Below are 17,012 nucleotides of genomic sequence, written 5' to 3' on the forward strand. Positions count from 1 at the left end.
TGACGTCAGCACACTTTTGAAAAATGTCAGCACCATTTTAGAAAATGTCGCACGTAGTTGTAGAAAGTTCGGACTCCTTGCTGGATGGAGCTAGGGACACTCCGGCCACGGCGATAAATGCGATTTTGTCAACCCCTTTGGCCGGGGACAACGTGCCTCTTTGATCTCGTGAGGATGTCCTCCCGTCCGTGCCAGCCTGGCAGAAACACCGGGGTGCTCGTCTCCCACACGAGCAGGTGCGGTGTTCACAGAGTGCTGACAGTGGTTGCAGGGGTGCGCGCTTTGCTGAGCCCCGGGCGAGCCGCAGCTGGTCGGCGCTAGAGAAAGCTATCATGGTGACTCCGAAGGGAGGACGAGGTAACAAGGCACGCCTGGAGCTGAGTCCAGGGTACCTGACAGGGCCTGAAGCGCTATGACTGGTGTGTGCCTGCAGGGAAGCGACTAGGGCTAAGGTGTGTGAGGGCTGGAAGTTTCCGGAGGAACAGTACAATGCCAGTCAGAGAGATGATAGCAAGAAGACCGTGGGGCCCTGCCCAAGGGAACGTTCTGAGGGGGCCTTTGCCGGGGCAGGAGCCCCACGTCATAGACCCACAGATGCAGTAAATGGTGGACGCTCCGTGAGCCACCCCTGTAGAGCTACGAACCCTGGTGGCCAACTTTATGGATCTGGCTGGGATCCTGCGTAGCTACCTTGGTGTAGGGCCTGACCACGGCAGTGGTCCACCGCCCCGACTGAAGGGATGCGCTTTCCGGAACACAGTGTTAGGTATTACTGAGGATAACATGTTGGGACTTAGAAGGAATTGGCCAGATACCTGCTCGTGCGGACTTTTTGGCACCTCACCACATATCGTTCTACTGTCCCAGATAAAGAGGAGGACACCTCTGGCCTTTGGTAGCAGAGTTCAGCAATTTTTGAGAGTGTGTGTGTGTGCTTTACATTTATTAACTGAGTGTACAATTAAAATCGTTTTGTATATCATCAGTTCTAGATGCGTGTGCTTTCTGGTCCAGAGCCACCCAGCTTACTGTCTGTCATACTGGATCGTACTCCAATACCAATCGTTGGCTGACAATAAACATATTTGAAACATCAGTGAGTTTGCTCCCTGCCTCCATCTTGACTGATGTAACAAGGGCTCTGTGTCTACATTACTTCTATCTGATTGATATTGTTCCATCGTATGAAGCTGATATTTTAGAAAAAACATGCGCGTGCATCCAGATGATTCCAGAATGCACCCGTGGTTTTGTGTGTGTGTCACAGAAGGGCTGTGTGATAGCTGCTGGGAGTCACGGTGTAATGTCCCCCGAGAGAGTGCATATGTTTATCCGCCTTTGTGGGGGGCCCTGGAGATTACCTGTTTTGACAGAAGTGCCATACACAGTAACCTGTACACCAAGAGAGTTCAGTGCGCGCTGTCACTGCACAAACCCGAGCTACGCCCGACAGCTAAAAATAAGACGAGGAAGAAAATAACTCTGAAGCCCCCTCCCCCAAATGTCCTTGTCCTTTCTGAGTAGACACAGGCACTATATTCCAAACTCTGGAGATCGGTCTCCTCTCCACCTTTGACTCTACAGAGGTCAGTTAGTAACAAACGACTGGGTAACAGTGCTTAGGAAATGGCAAAGCAAAAAATGTGGTATTAAGCGCTGTGTGTGTCGTCAACAAGAAACACGTTACTTACCTCTAGCTTCGGTTCTCCAGCACTGATTGATACCTGTCGTAGGTTCGCGTTCTGGATTCACTCCGTGGCTCCGTCTTACCACGAGTAGTGATGTAAGAATGTGAATCTATGAAGGATTCAAAGCCGTAGAACGTGTTATTGTCATTATATGTTTACACCACGACCGACTGTCTATGGTCGCAGACGTCACTGCTTTCTAGCGCTCTTGATTATTAGATGAATCAAGAAATCAGAAGCTTTGGTGTAAACCCCGCAAGTAAGAAGAACCTAGTCCAAAACACTGAAGCCACGAGAAACACAGAATGCTGGTGTAAGCCAGTACCCCAGCCATTCTCTTATTTAGCCCAACACCGGCACTCACCCACCTCCTTACAAAAATATTAAGAGGCGCTAGAATTTTGAATCTTTATTGGGTACAAACTGATTTGTTAGTTTGAACATTCTGGCTTCAACGCCATGGGAAAGACTGGGGCGTCGTGCGACTAGGACGAAGCTATCATGCGGCAGGTGCAGCTGCACCAGAGCCCAGGGGCGTGGCCTCTGAGACGTGGCTGTGACCTGCTCCCCGACTGGGGGCACAGTGGGTCGTGTTTCACTCTTGCATTAGGGCCCGTGGCCCACCCTTGCTGTGCCTCTGCGTGTAACTAGTTATACCACCCCAGCCTCTGCGCACCAGAGCGAATCGTGTGTGTGTGCGGTGAGGGGGCAGAGAAGGGGGGCATAAAGGCAGGGAGAGGGAGAACACACCAGAGGCAGCGAGGTGAGGCTGAGGCAGACAGAGCGATACAGTGCAATAGGTGGGGGATGTGAGATGCACGTGCTTAAGAGAGGGTGAGATAGAAAGCGAGCCTGGAAGGAAAGTGCTAGTTAGTTTCCGCATTTTCTGGTCATGTGACCAAATGGTGGAAAACATGTACCCAACACCTGTGAGGATTTATGTAGATTGCAACAGAGTGAGAGAGTTCAGAGAAGAGGAGAAAAGTAGAGCAACAGAAAGGGGCGACGGGGATTAAGAGAAGCCGACAGTGTGGAAGGAAGGGAGTGTGGGGGAGAAGGGAGAATGATAACTGAAGAGAAAGGACGTGGATCAGGTAAGGTGTGCGGGTAGACAGAGAGGCAGAAAAGGGCCCAGAGAAACTTGACATACAGCGTCTGGAGCCAAGATAAGACGAGGACTTCACGCTCAGAGGGTTCCCTAGTCTGCCCAGTGTGATCACGGGTGCACTTCAAGGATCTCTACCATACCACAGCTGCCGATGTCCCCAGGTCCATGCATGATGTGCTGCTCAGTCCAGGCCTTTCTTTGCCTTTAAATTCTGTGACTAGTAATCCTGTTTAACAATGCAATAAACAAGGCTATATGTCGCAGAATTCAAAGAAAAAACGTGGCCTGGAGCAGCACATCACGCGTGCACACGGGGAATTTGTCAGGGCTGCTAAGGTGCACCGCAGGAGTAAATGTGTCTGTATAGTGCACGTTGGTGGGCCCGCTGTGTGAGTGCATCCATCACACCAAATATAGAGCGGATAAGTGGTGCTCAGTGGTGACGGTGGCCATTGCTGTACATTGAAATTGGTTGTCAACCACTGTCCACAAGGGCTGGGGACGAGGGAGTCGGATATGGAAATCCACAAAGCAAGGGGAATGCCCCTCATCCATTTCGGAACAGAGTGGCTCAGAGATCTGCAGTTGTGGTCCAAGCAGAGGTAATACTAAACTCTCCGGGTAGTTTCCCCAGCCCTTCCTGTGCAGATCTCTATTGGACACTGAGTGAAACAAGGCCTATGCAAGGCTGGGGCTCCTGCCTGTGCACTGTAGTCCCTGCGATGGAGAGGTTGGTCAGTATCAGGTACGGCAAGTGGGATGGAGACAAGGCCAGTTTGGCTGAACCGGGCATCGGGCATTTCCTCAAGAGGCTGGAAGGATGGGAGGTGCTTTTGTTACTGGGGGGAGTGGTTTTGTAGCAGTGCAGCAGTTTTAAAAGCAGTGCAGAGTAACTTGTATATCCAATAGTTTTCAGGCAACAATAATAGTGCCAAGATAACTCTGGTGATTAATGTACCTGCTGGAGTGAAATCATAGTTTTGTCTATCTGCATTTTTGACTCATCTAAGGTAGCAAAGAGGGTTAATATGCCTGCTGCAAAGAATGTGTACTGTGTAGATCACAGAACAGTATTTTATGTGCAGTGCTCAGGGGGACACCACCTTTATCAGAGATCCTTTTGTTACTGTGCAGTTCATAAGTGACAATCCTAATCTAGCACAGTGAGGTATGAACTGCCATCAAAGAGCTGCAGGCAAACTGCATGGTACAGGTTAGAACTTTATGTTATTTGTCCCCGACTTTGATTATCCCAATTTTTCTAAAAAAGGTTTGTTTGGGTATAAATACATTATTAGTAGTAAAGACAACCCTAACCAAGGTGTTACGCTCTGAATCCTGAGTTTACGCTTCCCCAGACCAAGCACTCTTAAAAAATGTCTACCAGCATGGAAGACGTGAATCTTGCACTTTGTAGTCCCCTTTGATTTACGTACCATTTTCTATTGACTGATTTACACATGTATGATTCATTGTCTCTGTGCGTATGAAGTAAAGTGCTCCAACACCCTGCAGTGGTAAGATAGGCGCTATAAAACAAATGAAATACACATGAGAGAGGGGCTATGGAGAGATGAGGGGCACTCTTAGAGGGGGCTGTGAGGGAATCATTGAAGACCAATAAAGATTACTGTATCCTGGTGCACTGTAAGGTCATCATCTACTATGCTTTAAAAAACAATACAATTGAATATACCATGAAAAATGTGTCCTGGAATGCATGTTTTTTGCCATTTTTCTCAAATTTTCCTGGTGGGGGGGAAGCTCCCAATCCTCATTGTAGTGGTCAGGTTTGCTCACTTTGCACCCTTTGGGGGCTGGCCTGACAACATTTACCCGGACTGCTTTGAATTCCTAGTCTGGCCCTGGATGGAGAACAGGGTTGTAGGGCTTGGTCACCATGAGTTGGAGAATAGACGCTCCAAAAGGCAGACATAGAGAGAGGCACATTGGGCTGTATCCCAGAGAGATGAGACAGATGCTCCAAGATGGTGACAAAGAGAGGCAGGTTGGTCTACTTGGCCAGGAGAGTGGTTAGGAGTGATGGAAAAGTGATGTAAATTCTATGACACTCAGAGATTGAGAAAGGGGGATGGGTCAGTCCCTTTAGTGATGTGGAAAAGTCTTTGATATTTTCTGAGAAAGAGGCTAGTGGGTCTCAGTCCATGGGCGTAGGGTAGGATGGAGGTGCTGAGGTGGAGAAAACTGTGGGTTTCAGTCCCAAGGGACGGGATGAAGGCTCAGAGATGCTGAGAGGCTGTAGGTAATCCGTCACTGGCAGATGCAGGAGGATGGGTCTCCGCCATGGACTAAGCTAGGCCATCCTGCCCACAAGATGTGTAACAAGCTCCTGCAGGGCCCGGGCTCTGAGCAAGGAGGTCTGCAACACTTCCTCATGGTTGGCTCTTTCTTGGCTCTCGTAGCTCACCACAACTTTGTTAGTGACCAGGGACAACCCAAAAACACGCAGCCCACAGTGCCGGGCCACCAGGACCTCCGCCACAGTGCTCATACCTAAAGACAAGGGACAGGGTCAGGGGGTGGGTAAGCAGAGGAGAGGGAGAGCAGGGAAGGATGACAGAAACAATCAGAGGGAGATGATTGGAAGAAAGAAAAGAGAAGCGGGTGACAGGGAAAGACAGCAGAGAGATATGGAGAAGAAAAAGCAAGGAGTATGACAACAAGATGTTACAAATGTAAGACAAAGGAAAGTGAAGGGAGAGAGAATTACATGACAGTGAAATTGGAGTCAAAGGATGATGGGGCAATGAGCATGGGGAGCGGTGAAAACAGGAAAAGATGGAAATAAGAAAGAAAGAAGGATAGAAGAAAAAGTAGAAGGTTTAATGATAGAGGAGTAAAGGGGGTGTGAGGAAGAAAAGAAAGGATGGAATACAGAAAACAAATGAAACGTATGTTAAAGATTCTGCATTTAAATGATTAATATCATGCTTGTATCGGATTACGCAGTAGTTTCAGTAAACCAACGTTTTTAGAAGCTTTTTTAAAAAAAATCTTTATTTTTCAGTTTTTTTATAGGCAATAACCAAACAATGACAGATTTACAACATTCTTCAAAGCATAGCAAGCTTCAACTGCAGAGCCTACACTTATTTAGAAGCACAACGTCCTATTGAGCAAAACCAAAACTGCCAAAGTAAGCGCTTTTATAGTTTCCATAACACAGGTGTAATTTCCTGAATTTGGCAAGTACCCCAGTTTTCCTATTTTTTCAGTCTAATAAAAAAAATAGGACTCTGAATTGGCATGACTACCTTGTAGAAGCGAGTTGCAAGACTAGGCAGGGAAGGAAATGCCAAAACAGACCAACAAACATAGGATATGGCAATTTTATTATCAAAGACCCCCTCCAATCCTGTGGTGATAGTAATTGTGGGGAAAGACATTGAAATTCGTTGTGCTTATCCGTGAAAGACATTGACAATGATGCATCGAAACTCATTGGCTAGAGTTGTTCACTTGTCCCTCCCTCCCCAGTCATCCTCCCCTTTTTGCTGGTGAGGTTCCAGGCAAGACAATGAGTGGAGCCTACCGGAAGTACACTCATGCTCACTTTCTGTTCCTGCTGCCGCCCTCATGAGCCCTGGGTCCATGGGTAGCTCGGGAGAGCGCAGAGACAATCAGTGGACAAGCCAGGGGTAGCAGCCGCTACTCGAGTACGCCTAACTGACGTCCATATGGTGGACCACCACACAACCCTTCCCTGTTTACCTCTGAAAAGAGCTTCGAGGACAAGCACACGTTCCATACCCTCATGCTTACTATCTGAGTGCGCGTTACAGGTACACTGTGCTGTAAGAAGCACGGCGTGCATGCACACTTCTAACTCATTAATAACCAAGAGATTTCAATGTAATGGTGTCATTACATATATTTATTAAACACTAATTTTACCATGTTAACTAAACATAGATGAACCAACTAACTGACAAAATAAAAATAAATCTTTAAGTGCTCGGAAAGGTTAGTGCATGTCATTCATTTTCCTTGCAGTGCACATTTTTAATGTGTTGGGCTAAAAAGGTTTGCGGCAGGTTTTAGGAAGAGGTGTGTTCATTTAAAAGAAAGGGCTTTAATTGTCTACCATGCTTGTAGTCTAAAGGCCAATTTGCAGGCGGAGTTTTATGGATGGGATACCTCATAACCTATGGATCTTGTAACACAGAGGACAGAATATGCTGTGTTTGTGACCGAATGTCCCATCGGCAAAACTCTAAATCAGGCCCTTTGACTTGGGCGGCTTGGCTCTCAAACCTCTAGTATGGCAGGGACAGCCAACCAAATCTAGTCTTTTCAGCCAATTCTGCAGACATTTGCCCTCTATAGGAGGTCCCTTTACAAGGCAGAAGGCGCTTTGGAACAAAAATAAACATGATGACAGGCATGCCTTGCTGTGGCAGCACAGCAAACCTCTAGCCTCTTCTGTCTGCGGTTCTTAACCTAGGTTCCACCAAGTCTACTCCGTGTCTGTGACTGTTTAGAGAATTAAATAACAGCAGATTAATAATGCATACATACATAAAAAACAACATTTTAAAATGGGCTGTAAATATCAAGGTATTCGAAATGGTGGCTAAAAATCAAGCTGGTGGCTTAGCATTGATTTGTGGGAGCGGCGCTAACACAGCCAACAGCATCTAGTTTAGATAATTGGAACACTGATAAGCAATGATATGAAGAGAGCATGTATTAGGAGCAAAAAATACAAAGTGATAAGCTAGATTTTAGAGTATTGTTCATCTTGCAGCAATAAACAATTCTGACTAGCTTCAACATTCCCATTAAACTTGGAATTTCGATTTCCCTTTTTTATGCCTATGATTTAAAAATGTCATACTTTGTGTACTTGTTGGGTGTATGATTGTTGTTGTACTTTTGTGTACTGTTTTGAAATTCAAATCGAGATTGGTGAGGTCGGGGTCCCCAGCTCCAAGTAATGATTCTATGGGGGGCCACATATATCAAATGATTTAGAACCCTTGGTTTATATTATTCCTGAATGACCTCGAAACTGGGGTCCATCTTCAGGAGTGTCCCCTGCATGCTGAAAGGATTCTCCCTGGGTGTGGATTTGGGCCTCTAGTTATTAGAACAGATACACTGCCATGCACCTTCCAAAAAATGTACAGAATGCTCTTTCCATCCGTAACTCAAAAGCTGAGAAGAAAGAACTAAGGGCCAGATGTACGAAAAGAGTTTACCCATTCTGTGTCTATGGGAAACTGTGTTCCTACATATGGCCCTAAATTTCCACCATGCAATTTCATAAGCTACTTTGTGGTAGCTAACAACCAGCACGCCTTTTTTTATTTTCTATTCCTTTAAAATACCATACAGCCACATGTTCTTTATGCAGAAGACTGCCCTCCCCCCCCCCCCCACCGCCTCTCAGTGTAGCTCCCCTCTCTCTCCTATTGCACAGAAGCATAAGGCAAATTCTCAACCACTTTGGTACTATGCCGACCACCCTTCACTTAAATGAACCAGTTACGAGAATGTATTGAAATGCATTATGCTAAAAACGTTTAAAAACAACAGCTTTTCGTAGGTTTTAACACAAAGTTAGTGACTGATATTCAAGTGAGCAAGCATAATACTGAGTCAGTTTCACCAGATTGATCATTCATACTCAATGGAGAACCGTGTAAAAAACGAACTGCCCTCACTCTGCCCTTTCCTTCTAAAAACATCTCTTTACTATGACTACAAATGAAGTCAAAACTTTCCAAATATTATCTCAAAGTTGAGAACTGCTCCTAGATTAACCCTTGTATCAGTTTCTAGTAGTTGTTTTTCCCTCACCCCCAAAACGGTTGAACAGGTTCAGCACCTTTAATCTGGGTGGACAGAAATACGTGGGGGGGGGGGCATTCAAGAGGTAATGTAACCGTGGGTTCCAGACCCCCTCAAAGTCACGATAAAGGTCAGCAAGGTGCCTAGACAGCCGTTTCATGGCGATAATCCTTTGTTGGTTATGTGTACTAACTGTAATCTGGGTTAATTGCGCTACGTTGTTTACTGTACATATTTCTGTTTTACCTAAAGCGTGTCATGCTTTCCATCCCACAGGAAGAATTCGACTTACATTGTTGTTAGTGTAAAGGGAGTGTCAGTGAGCACGAATCCTAGCGCAAGCAAGAAAAATGCCCAGATTTGAAGGCTGGGTGTTAAAATGAGCGATAGAAGGTCAGAGGGTCGTCAAGACCGCTGAGCTGAGGTGCCACTGCACCTACTGCTCTATTGATAGATACATCCCATTTTTTAAAATGGCTGAGTGTGACAAGAGTTCTCTGAAGTGTGAAAGACAGCTGTGCACACATCTCATTTTTACAGGGCAACAATGTGCTGGAAGCCCGAGGGAATGGCCCCTTCGCATTCATTCATTGTTGATAGGAGAAGCCAAGCCAAATACTGTTAACCAACAACATTAAGGGCCTAATTACGAGTCTGGCTGTCTCAAGCAGTGCTTAATTTGTAAATAAAAAGGTGCCGTGCCCACAGCCCTCCTCTTAAATACGCGGGTGCTGCTATTATACAGCAGCGTAATGCTGAAGCCATCTCGGGCCTCTTCAATCCATATAAAGCCACTCCCTGCCCCTTCAGCTCACTCTTGCAGCTTTCTACCTTCTCCCTTTGTTGCACTTTTTTGTTTTTCTCAGAAGAATGAGCCCCAGCCCTCAAAAATAAGTGCCGGTGCCGAGCACCAGAAACAACAAGCACAAATTAAGCCCTGGTCTCAAGACTGCCAGACTCTCGTTGGTGGTCGGACCAACGCAGCTGTGGCTGTCCGACCTCTGCATTATTACCTTGGCGGTAGGACTGCCTGGGACTGCCGTCTCCGCCTGGATCTTTGATCCCCACAGTCTGACAGCGGTCTTGGTTGTGATCAGCCAGGTCAGCACTAAAGTCAGCGCTGCCCTGCTGATTACATCCATGCTCTCCACCAACATTTTCATGGTGGTTCAATCGCCATGAAAAGGCTGGCAGCAAGTGCTGGGGGCCACAGGGGGAACCTGCACTGCCCACGACAATGTTGTGGACAGTGCAGGGGCCCCACTCCCCAGCACCATCAGAATGCGCACTGTCGGCTCAGTGGACAGTGCACATTCCAAGGGTGCTGGTCGGCCCCCCGTGTGAGGGCATTGGACTCAGCTCCATGTGGAACCGAGTCCAATGCCTTTGCATGTTTTCCACTGGGCTGACTGGCGGAAACCTTGGTTTCCCCCGGTCAACCCAGTGGATAACTTGTAATAGGGCAGGTGGGGAGACTGGCAGGTCTACAGCGGTCTCCTCACCAGGGGTCTGGAGGTCAGGTTTTTTGACCGCCAAACTCGTAATCAGACTCTAAGTGACCTCACAAATCCTGAGGTGACTTGATACAAGGTGGTGATTAAAGGAGTCTTTAACACTCACCTACAGCATCAGCTCCTAGAGCCTTTAACATGCAGCATTCAGCAATGGTCTCATATGAGGGTCCGCCCACCATGCAGTACACGCCTTCACGGATAAAGTCCAGGTATCCCAGGTCTTCAGCACACTTCAGGGCTAAGTTCCGTAGGTCTTTGTCGTAGGCATCAGAAACACATGGGAACCTCACCCCAAACCTGCAGGAAAGGAAAATATTTCCGTGGAGGGTAGTTAATGGAAGACGAGTTTATGACATGAAGATAGCATTCGTCATGGGATGCAGGTTAATGGGATATGAAACAAGATTCTCAATGGAAGGCGCGTTAACAGGAATAAGAAGAAAGCTGCTTGCAATCTATGGAGCTTTGTCAGAGCTGGCAAAAGTAGACCAATGTTTCATGGAATGACAGTCCTGGGTATTCCAGTTTTTAAAAAATATTACTGCTTATCTATTTCAGTTTGTCTATGACAGTGCAGAGGGTAGTCCTTCTTTTTGGAGCCAGGACCACGTAATTACACCTTAAAAAAAAATACCACGTAAATATATCACACTCATGTACACAGCAAAAATATCACATTTTGATAAAGTTTCATTCAAAAAGTATTATTTTAAAACCCATTAATAGTTCAATCTGCTTTTAAGATTCTTCACTTCAGTTATAACAAAAATCAGCTCAAATTCAGTTTTCATCAAGCTTGCATTCAATCGACAAATGATGAATGGTCTGAGATGTGAATATGTTTGCTCATCTCACAGTTCCGGCAGACGGCCGGCTGCAGCCAGCGATGGTGGTCAAAAGCACTACCTGGCCGACAGAGTGCTACTTGGCCATGCCAGTTATATCTGAGCACTGTCGAAAAGCCAGTAATGTGGCAACCATTTTAATTGGGTACATATTGTGGAGGTTAATACTCCTCCCTCCTCACCCTGTGAGTCCTAGCTCCATCCAGAATCTTAAAGTTAGAGGCAAGTGCTCTGACCAGAGTTGGATGGCCATCTAGTGTGAGGCAGGTCTCAGTAATCTAATGGAGGCAGCGGCCTTTGGGTCCTGTGTGTGGCACACACAGTGGCAGAAGCCAGAGTTAATTTGGACAGAGAGGCCATTTCAGATTCGGTGATGGTGTTAAATAACAATTCCTCCCAGGGGGAATACATTGAGATATTTTAGCTTTATTAGGCACTGGAAGCATCAGAAGACCATGGAGTAGGAGGAGATGGACAAGTAGAAAAGAAATTACAAGTTCTATCTGGCAAATCCGATGTGACCACCATGTTTAACTGTATTTGTGCTTTGATCTGCTCTTACTTTCCAGGTTACGCGGGCATCTGTGGCTGATGTGGTAAAGTAACTGCCTATGATACGTGCATTTGTATTAAAGATGTGAGGAGGTCATGCTCCCAGCTGAGGTTGACTGGACCAAGTAGCATCTACTTTCCTTTAACTCTCGGGTGTGAGGCAGGATTCTTATGTGCCTGGTCAGTGTCTCAAAATAAACCCTCAGTTTTCTCATTAGGAGACAGACAAGCGGTATTACATCTGAGGGAAAAATAAGGACTCATGTAGACAGTGACAATCGCACACTCTAAGGAGGATTACAGGAAGAGTTTGTTGCTTGTACTAACCATGTTGATCTTATCAGGCCTCTGGTATAGTGATCTATGAGCCAGAGTCTATAGGGCCTTTCAGACTTTTGGCAGTGGTATTCCTCCACCCGTACGTACTGATACAGTGAAGACTAACATGGGATGTGAGAATATCAGTGCATTACAAGATCTGCACTTATAAACGAGGAATAATGTGTTTTGGTACCAAGTAACACATGTTATTCCCCATTGTTGTGCCTTTTTCTACTCAGGAATTTGCCTGCGTTTAGCAAGTGGAGTGTCCGGATGAAACATAACTGGAATTTGCACTTTTTGTGACATTCCTAATTTCAAATTCATCAGGTAACAGGAGTTACCCTCCAAGTCAGATGTAACAGCCGATTTCGAAAGGAATATTAATTATTATAAACTTGGAATTCTGAGAGCTCAATTGGAGACAATGCTGTGCTCCGGGCTTATAATGGCTGGTATAAGTCTTCTGCTCTAACATTCCAATGTTTGTCTGTTTCTCTCTTTGTAATTTAGAACATTCTACTCTTAGCCGGAGGACTCTTCTGATAGCCTTATAGCCCTTCTACCCTTGGGAATACCTGTTGTTAAAGGCACTCATCCTAATTGTAGGCCCTTCCCTGCGGCTTGGGCTTATACTCTCGTTCAGGACCTTTAACAACTGGTACAACCCTCTGTAGCAGGCTATACGGCTATACGGCTATAGTATTGTGGTGTCTTTTATCTGAAGGCATGTGGTACTGGTGTGAGTGGCGGCAATTTGGATGCACTCTGAGGTGAGCATGAAAGGGACAGATTGTCAAGGAGCATGGGAGAGTAATGGAAGAAAGAGAATAAGTAAGCATGAAGGGTAAAATGGAAGGAAGTAGGAAGGAGAGGGGAGGCAGAGAATGAGGGATGCAGAAATGGAGGAGGGAATTAGAAAGGGAATGAAGGTCTTGGAGAGAAGGATAGAGAAAGAAGGTAAGTATGGAGAATGAAAGTGGAGAAAGTAAGAAAGGACATAGAAAGAGATGTAGGATGCAGAACACTGCTAGAAAGTAGGAAGGTAGGTAAGAAAGTATGAAACATCCAGGGAGTTGGAAGAAAGAAGATTTTGAGAGAGGAAAGGGAAGCTGTAAGTTGAAAGAGCAAGTAAACAATGTGAAGATAGGACTTACCGCTCATCATTTGGGCCCCGGAGCGGGTTCTGCCCCGCCAGGCCTGGCATGCTGATGTGGTCCTTTATGAACATGATGTCCCCCACGTTATACTTGTCATTCAGCCCACCAGCCGCATTGGTGACAATCAGAATTTCCACCCCAAGGAGGAAGAACACCCGGATGGGGAATGTGACCTGCAAGAGAAGACATACCTCAGCCTACCACGTGCAGTGCACCAGTCACACCAGAGATCCAGGTTAGGTCAGCGAGCAGAGATTCAGTGATGTGAGAATTCGCACCACATCTCTGCAAGAAGTATCAAGGCTGTTCTCCTCATAGAGGACATTGAAATTCAGAGTATTTCAGAGTGAGAACAGTCTTTTGGACCCTAACCTGAAATTAGTCCGGTCGATCATGCATGCCCCTCCAATGACCTTCAAGCACAGCATCCTCAGAGGAAGAGGCAAACACAGACTTGGAAACAGGGTTGTTCTTCATTGCTTCCAGCTGCTCAAAAGATATCAGCGGCCAACACCCCTGACATTCACAAAGCTTCCTCCCGGTCTGCGCTGCCAGGTACTCAACTTTCCCCCTGCATTTTTCAATTATTTCCACTAAATTCAAACTGTTACAAGGGGATGTGGGCTTCAATCCAGAGATATCCCAGGAAGACAAGGTTTGGATGTGCAAAGGTAGAGGCCTTAACCTGCTTTTTGATGGAGGGACTCGTAGGTACCTTCCCTTCTGTTACCTAAGAAGCACCTCAGCTTCTAGAGTGTAGACTCAGCACGGTGCCCAATTCCTATCCAGTTGGGACAATTTTAGTGTCCCTTCTATGAACCCTGGAGCTAATTCTGACTGCCTGTCTACCTCAGCAACAAAGGGTAGCCCAGCATAAGAAGACCATCTGACTACACCAGGACATGTCTGCATTTAGGTATAGGGACCAACTCAATGAAGCACACCTCCATAGAAGAGATCAAGCCGAGCCACAGAGAGATGAAGCCAAGAAACACAAGGACAACTCTCCTAAGCACAAGTTAAAGAATGTTTAGTAAGATTTCCCCTACCATACTCAACAGGTGTTAAGCTGTCCTCTAGAGCATTGGACCTGTTTTGCATGTGTAATCGTGACTGTTCTATTGGACCAGTCCTGACAGCCACTGCAAGAGGCTGTGCCTGTTTCATATCCAGTCTTTACAAAAGTCACCTTCCATGTGCCTTAAACAATGAGGAATTCCATGTCATGGTGGTCGTCTGGGTTTGGAACTCTTTTTTAGGCCTCTCTTTACTTAGCTACAAAATGCTTAGAGTGGGCTTTGTGCCCAACTGTTTCAATTTATCAGTGCTTTTGACCAGCCTCTTTCAACCATTGGCTTCTGACTTTGTCAGTCACAGCTTGGCTCAGCCAATAGCAGTATTTCTTCCCTTAATCAAATACTATGGCTGTTGGGGTGTATCTTTCTACCTTCTTTGGAGTGCTTACTTTGAACTGGATGAACTGAATGTCCACTCCTGCAGGCTCCCTCCCCTGTGTCTTGCTCTGTTCCTCTTCCTCCTCCCACTGCCCATCTTTCACTTCTTAATTCCCCTGTGAACTGCTTGTTCTTGTACCTGCCACTCCTCCACAAGACCAAGACCCACCTTACCCTGTGGCGGCTTGTCATAACTGCCTCCAAAATCAAGTATTGTTTTTTTATTGCTTCATAGTATTGAAAGGTGCGCTATACTGAAGGCTCCCTTGCCGTCAATACAGTTCCTTTTTTATTTAAATCTTATAAGGCGACCGGGTGGGAAGAGAGCTTTCATTATTGGATCTTCTTTTCTTGCTAGGTCATAGAGACTAAAGATGGACTATAACGGATGTTCCCATATTAACAAAGCCTGGAAACAGGGCTGTATATAAGGCAATGGAGCCCTTTGTTTCTTTATCTTACATTAATGTACTTACCCCAGAGGTCCAACACTAGTGCCCTTGTAGTACCGAAATGATTATCATCCAGAGAAGGACAGTGTAGCTAGCATGCTGTTGTCCCAAGGACTCTATGGTACTGTAAAAATTGTCTCTAGTCTACAGCAAGGTCTCACCTGCATAAACAAACCCTGGAACCAATGCTCTTTTGTTCTCCTCTGGTTACTTCTCCTAGGAAAACCCCGAACATCTGCTGTGACACAAGCTGGTGGGACAGCTGCGAACCATACCACAATCATTCATTCTAAAGATGCAGTGCTGTTTTTTCAACCACACACGCTTTTTGCCAACCGTGAGCACAGTATGGGAAAAACATAGAGTGTTGGTGGCCATCACACGCCCATAGGCGCTATTTTTCCCTGATCGCAAAGTCATACCTTAGTCAATTCTTTGGGGAGACTTCAAAAGCATGAATCACAAATGAGCTATTGATAGTGCTGAAGCACCACAGGAATACATTGTGCTATTGACTTTCATTGCAACACTGGCTGGTTAATTGGCACTATTTATTGCTATTGGTCTGTTGTCCCTCATCTTTTTGTGACACCAGTTTGCTGTATAACTTAGGTTGGGATGATTTATTTTCACATATGATGAGTTTTGATTATACTTGTTTAATATTAAATATGGCAACTACCTTCACGCCTCCTCTGATGAGCTAGGTCCTGCTATCACAAATCCATAACTACTGCTTGAGTCTAAAGAAGCTATGAAGTCTCGTCTCTCCAGGCCATTCATAGCAGCCAGCGCCCTGCTGAGAGAGAAACACATGTGGCGTTGCCCTTATCTGCTAGGTGCTCCCTACAATCCACCAAATAGAATAAAAGGGATGTCATAGTATTCCAATGAGCAGGACTGCGTAGGAGTAGCAGTGTTCAAGATCCTTGGAATACCGCGTAGTAAGAGCTACAGCTTAATGTTCGTGTACAGCATCCCAAGGGCAGAGCACTAGGTGCACTGTGGGTGTAGCAATCCCCGATATTCAGGTTTTCGTCTGGGGATCAGAGCCCAGGAGCTCCTGCAGGTTACATTGAGAGTCCCTGAACACGCAATAGCCACAGAGCCGTGGCCCAGTGGTCCTCTGTACGGTCAGGTGTGGGGACAAGAGGAACCTTCCACTATTTACATATATTATGCATGGTACAGAACTCGAAGTCAAGGGTCTAACAAGCGTCCACTGACTTTCAAATTATTGTATTCAATATATACAAGAGGAAGCTGCAAATAATGTATTTCTTGACTAAATGAATGTACAATGAGGGCTACACCTTCCAAATGAGAGCACCTGAGATCTCTGCGTGCAGCGCTTGTTCCCCAAACCTGTGAGGGCCAGAGCTCTTCTCTGACAAGGGCGATTACTGGCCCAATGTGTAGACTCCCAGACTAAGGCGACAGTATCAGGGACCGCATCTGTCCATCCCTCATCCCTCTGCTCTCTCTTTGCAGCTGGATCTTGGTGCACTGAGATATTAAGCAAGGTATTTACGGCCATGTAACAGAAAAAAGATTACCAAGAGGAAAGCTGCTCACTGGTCCCTCATCACATCTTACCACCTATCCAGTTTAGAATGACGTGCAAGCCCTCCTGTACGGTCGTATGTTATTACCGCAGGGTTCACTACCTAAGATATAACCACATTTATGCCATTATGTCAATAGCCACTACATCATTAAGGAAAGTTTTAAATGTGTTTTTATAACATCTTCGACCCTGCTACATCTACCTTACAGCTATATCGATTTTTAAACCAAAGTAAAATTCTTTAAACAAATGTATGTATAAATCTATAATTTAATTAACCTAATTCTAACCTGAATTTTATCCCCATCCTTAAATTAAATTGTATTAAATTAAATGTAATTACTAATCGTAATATAAATCAGAAGCCAACCATAACAGTATGCCTCAATTCATTTAAATGAAATAAACAACAATTACACATACCCTAACCCACATAATGACCCCAAACCTTAATTTAATTGAATTATTACACTTAACACAATCCTAAAACTAAATATAATCCTTTCTCTGTTTTTAAATATTTAAATGTAAAATTAT

The 17,012-nt window shown here is 45.5% G+C and overlaps 1 protein-coding gene across 2 annotated transcripts in view; it reads right to left on the reverse strand.

Annotated features, from left to right (window-relative positions):
* Positions 1 to 2,084: 2,084 nt before the first annotated feature.
* Positions 2,085 to 17,012, reverse strand: part of LOC138268097 (purine nucleoside phosphorylase-like) — a 95,151-nt gene continuing 80,223 nt past the window's right edge. For both annotated transcript variants that reach the window (XM_069217471.1, XM_069217470.1), the window contains exons 4-6: positions 13,000 to 13,175; positions 10,231 to 10,421; positions 2,085 to 5,310 (exon numbers count right to left, since the gene is read on the reverse strand). In XM_069217471.1, the coding sequence (XP_069073572.1) occupies positions 5,111 to 5,310; positions 10,231 to 10,421; positions 13,000 to 13,175 (567 nt within the window). In that variant the 3' untranslated portion in view covers positions 2,085 to 5,110. The remainder of the gene's footprint in view (positions 5,311 to 10,230; positions 10,422 to 12,999; positions 13,176 to 17,012) is intronic.

This window comes from Pleurodeles waltl, chromosome 12 (genome assembly GCF_031143425.1).
Source record: "Pleurodeles waltl isolate 20211129_DDA chromosome 12, aPleWal1.hap1.20221129, whole genome shotgun sequence".
Lineage (NCBI taxonomy): Eukaryota > Metazoa > Chordata > Amphibia > Caudata > Salamandridae > Pleurodeles > Pleurodeles waltl.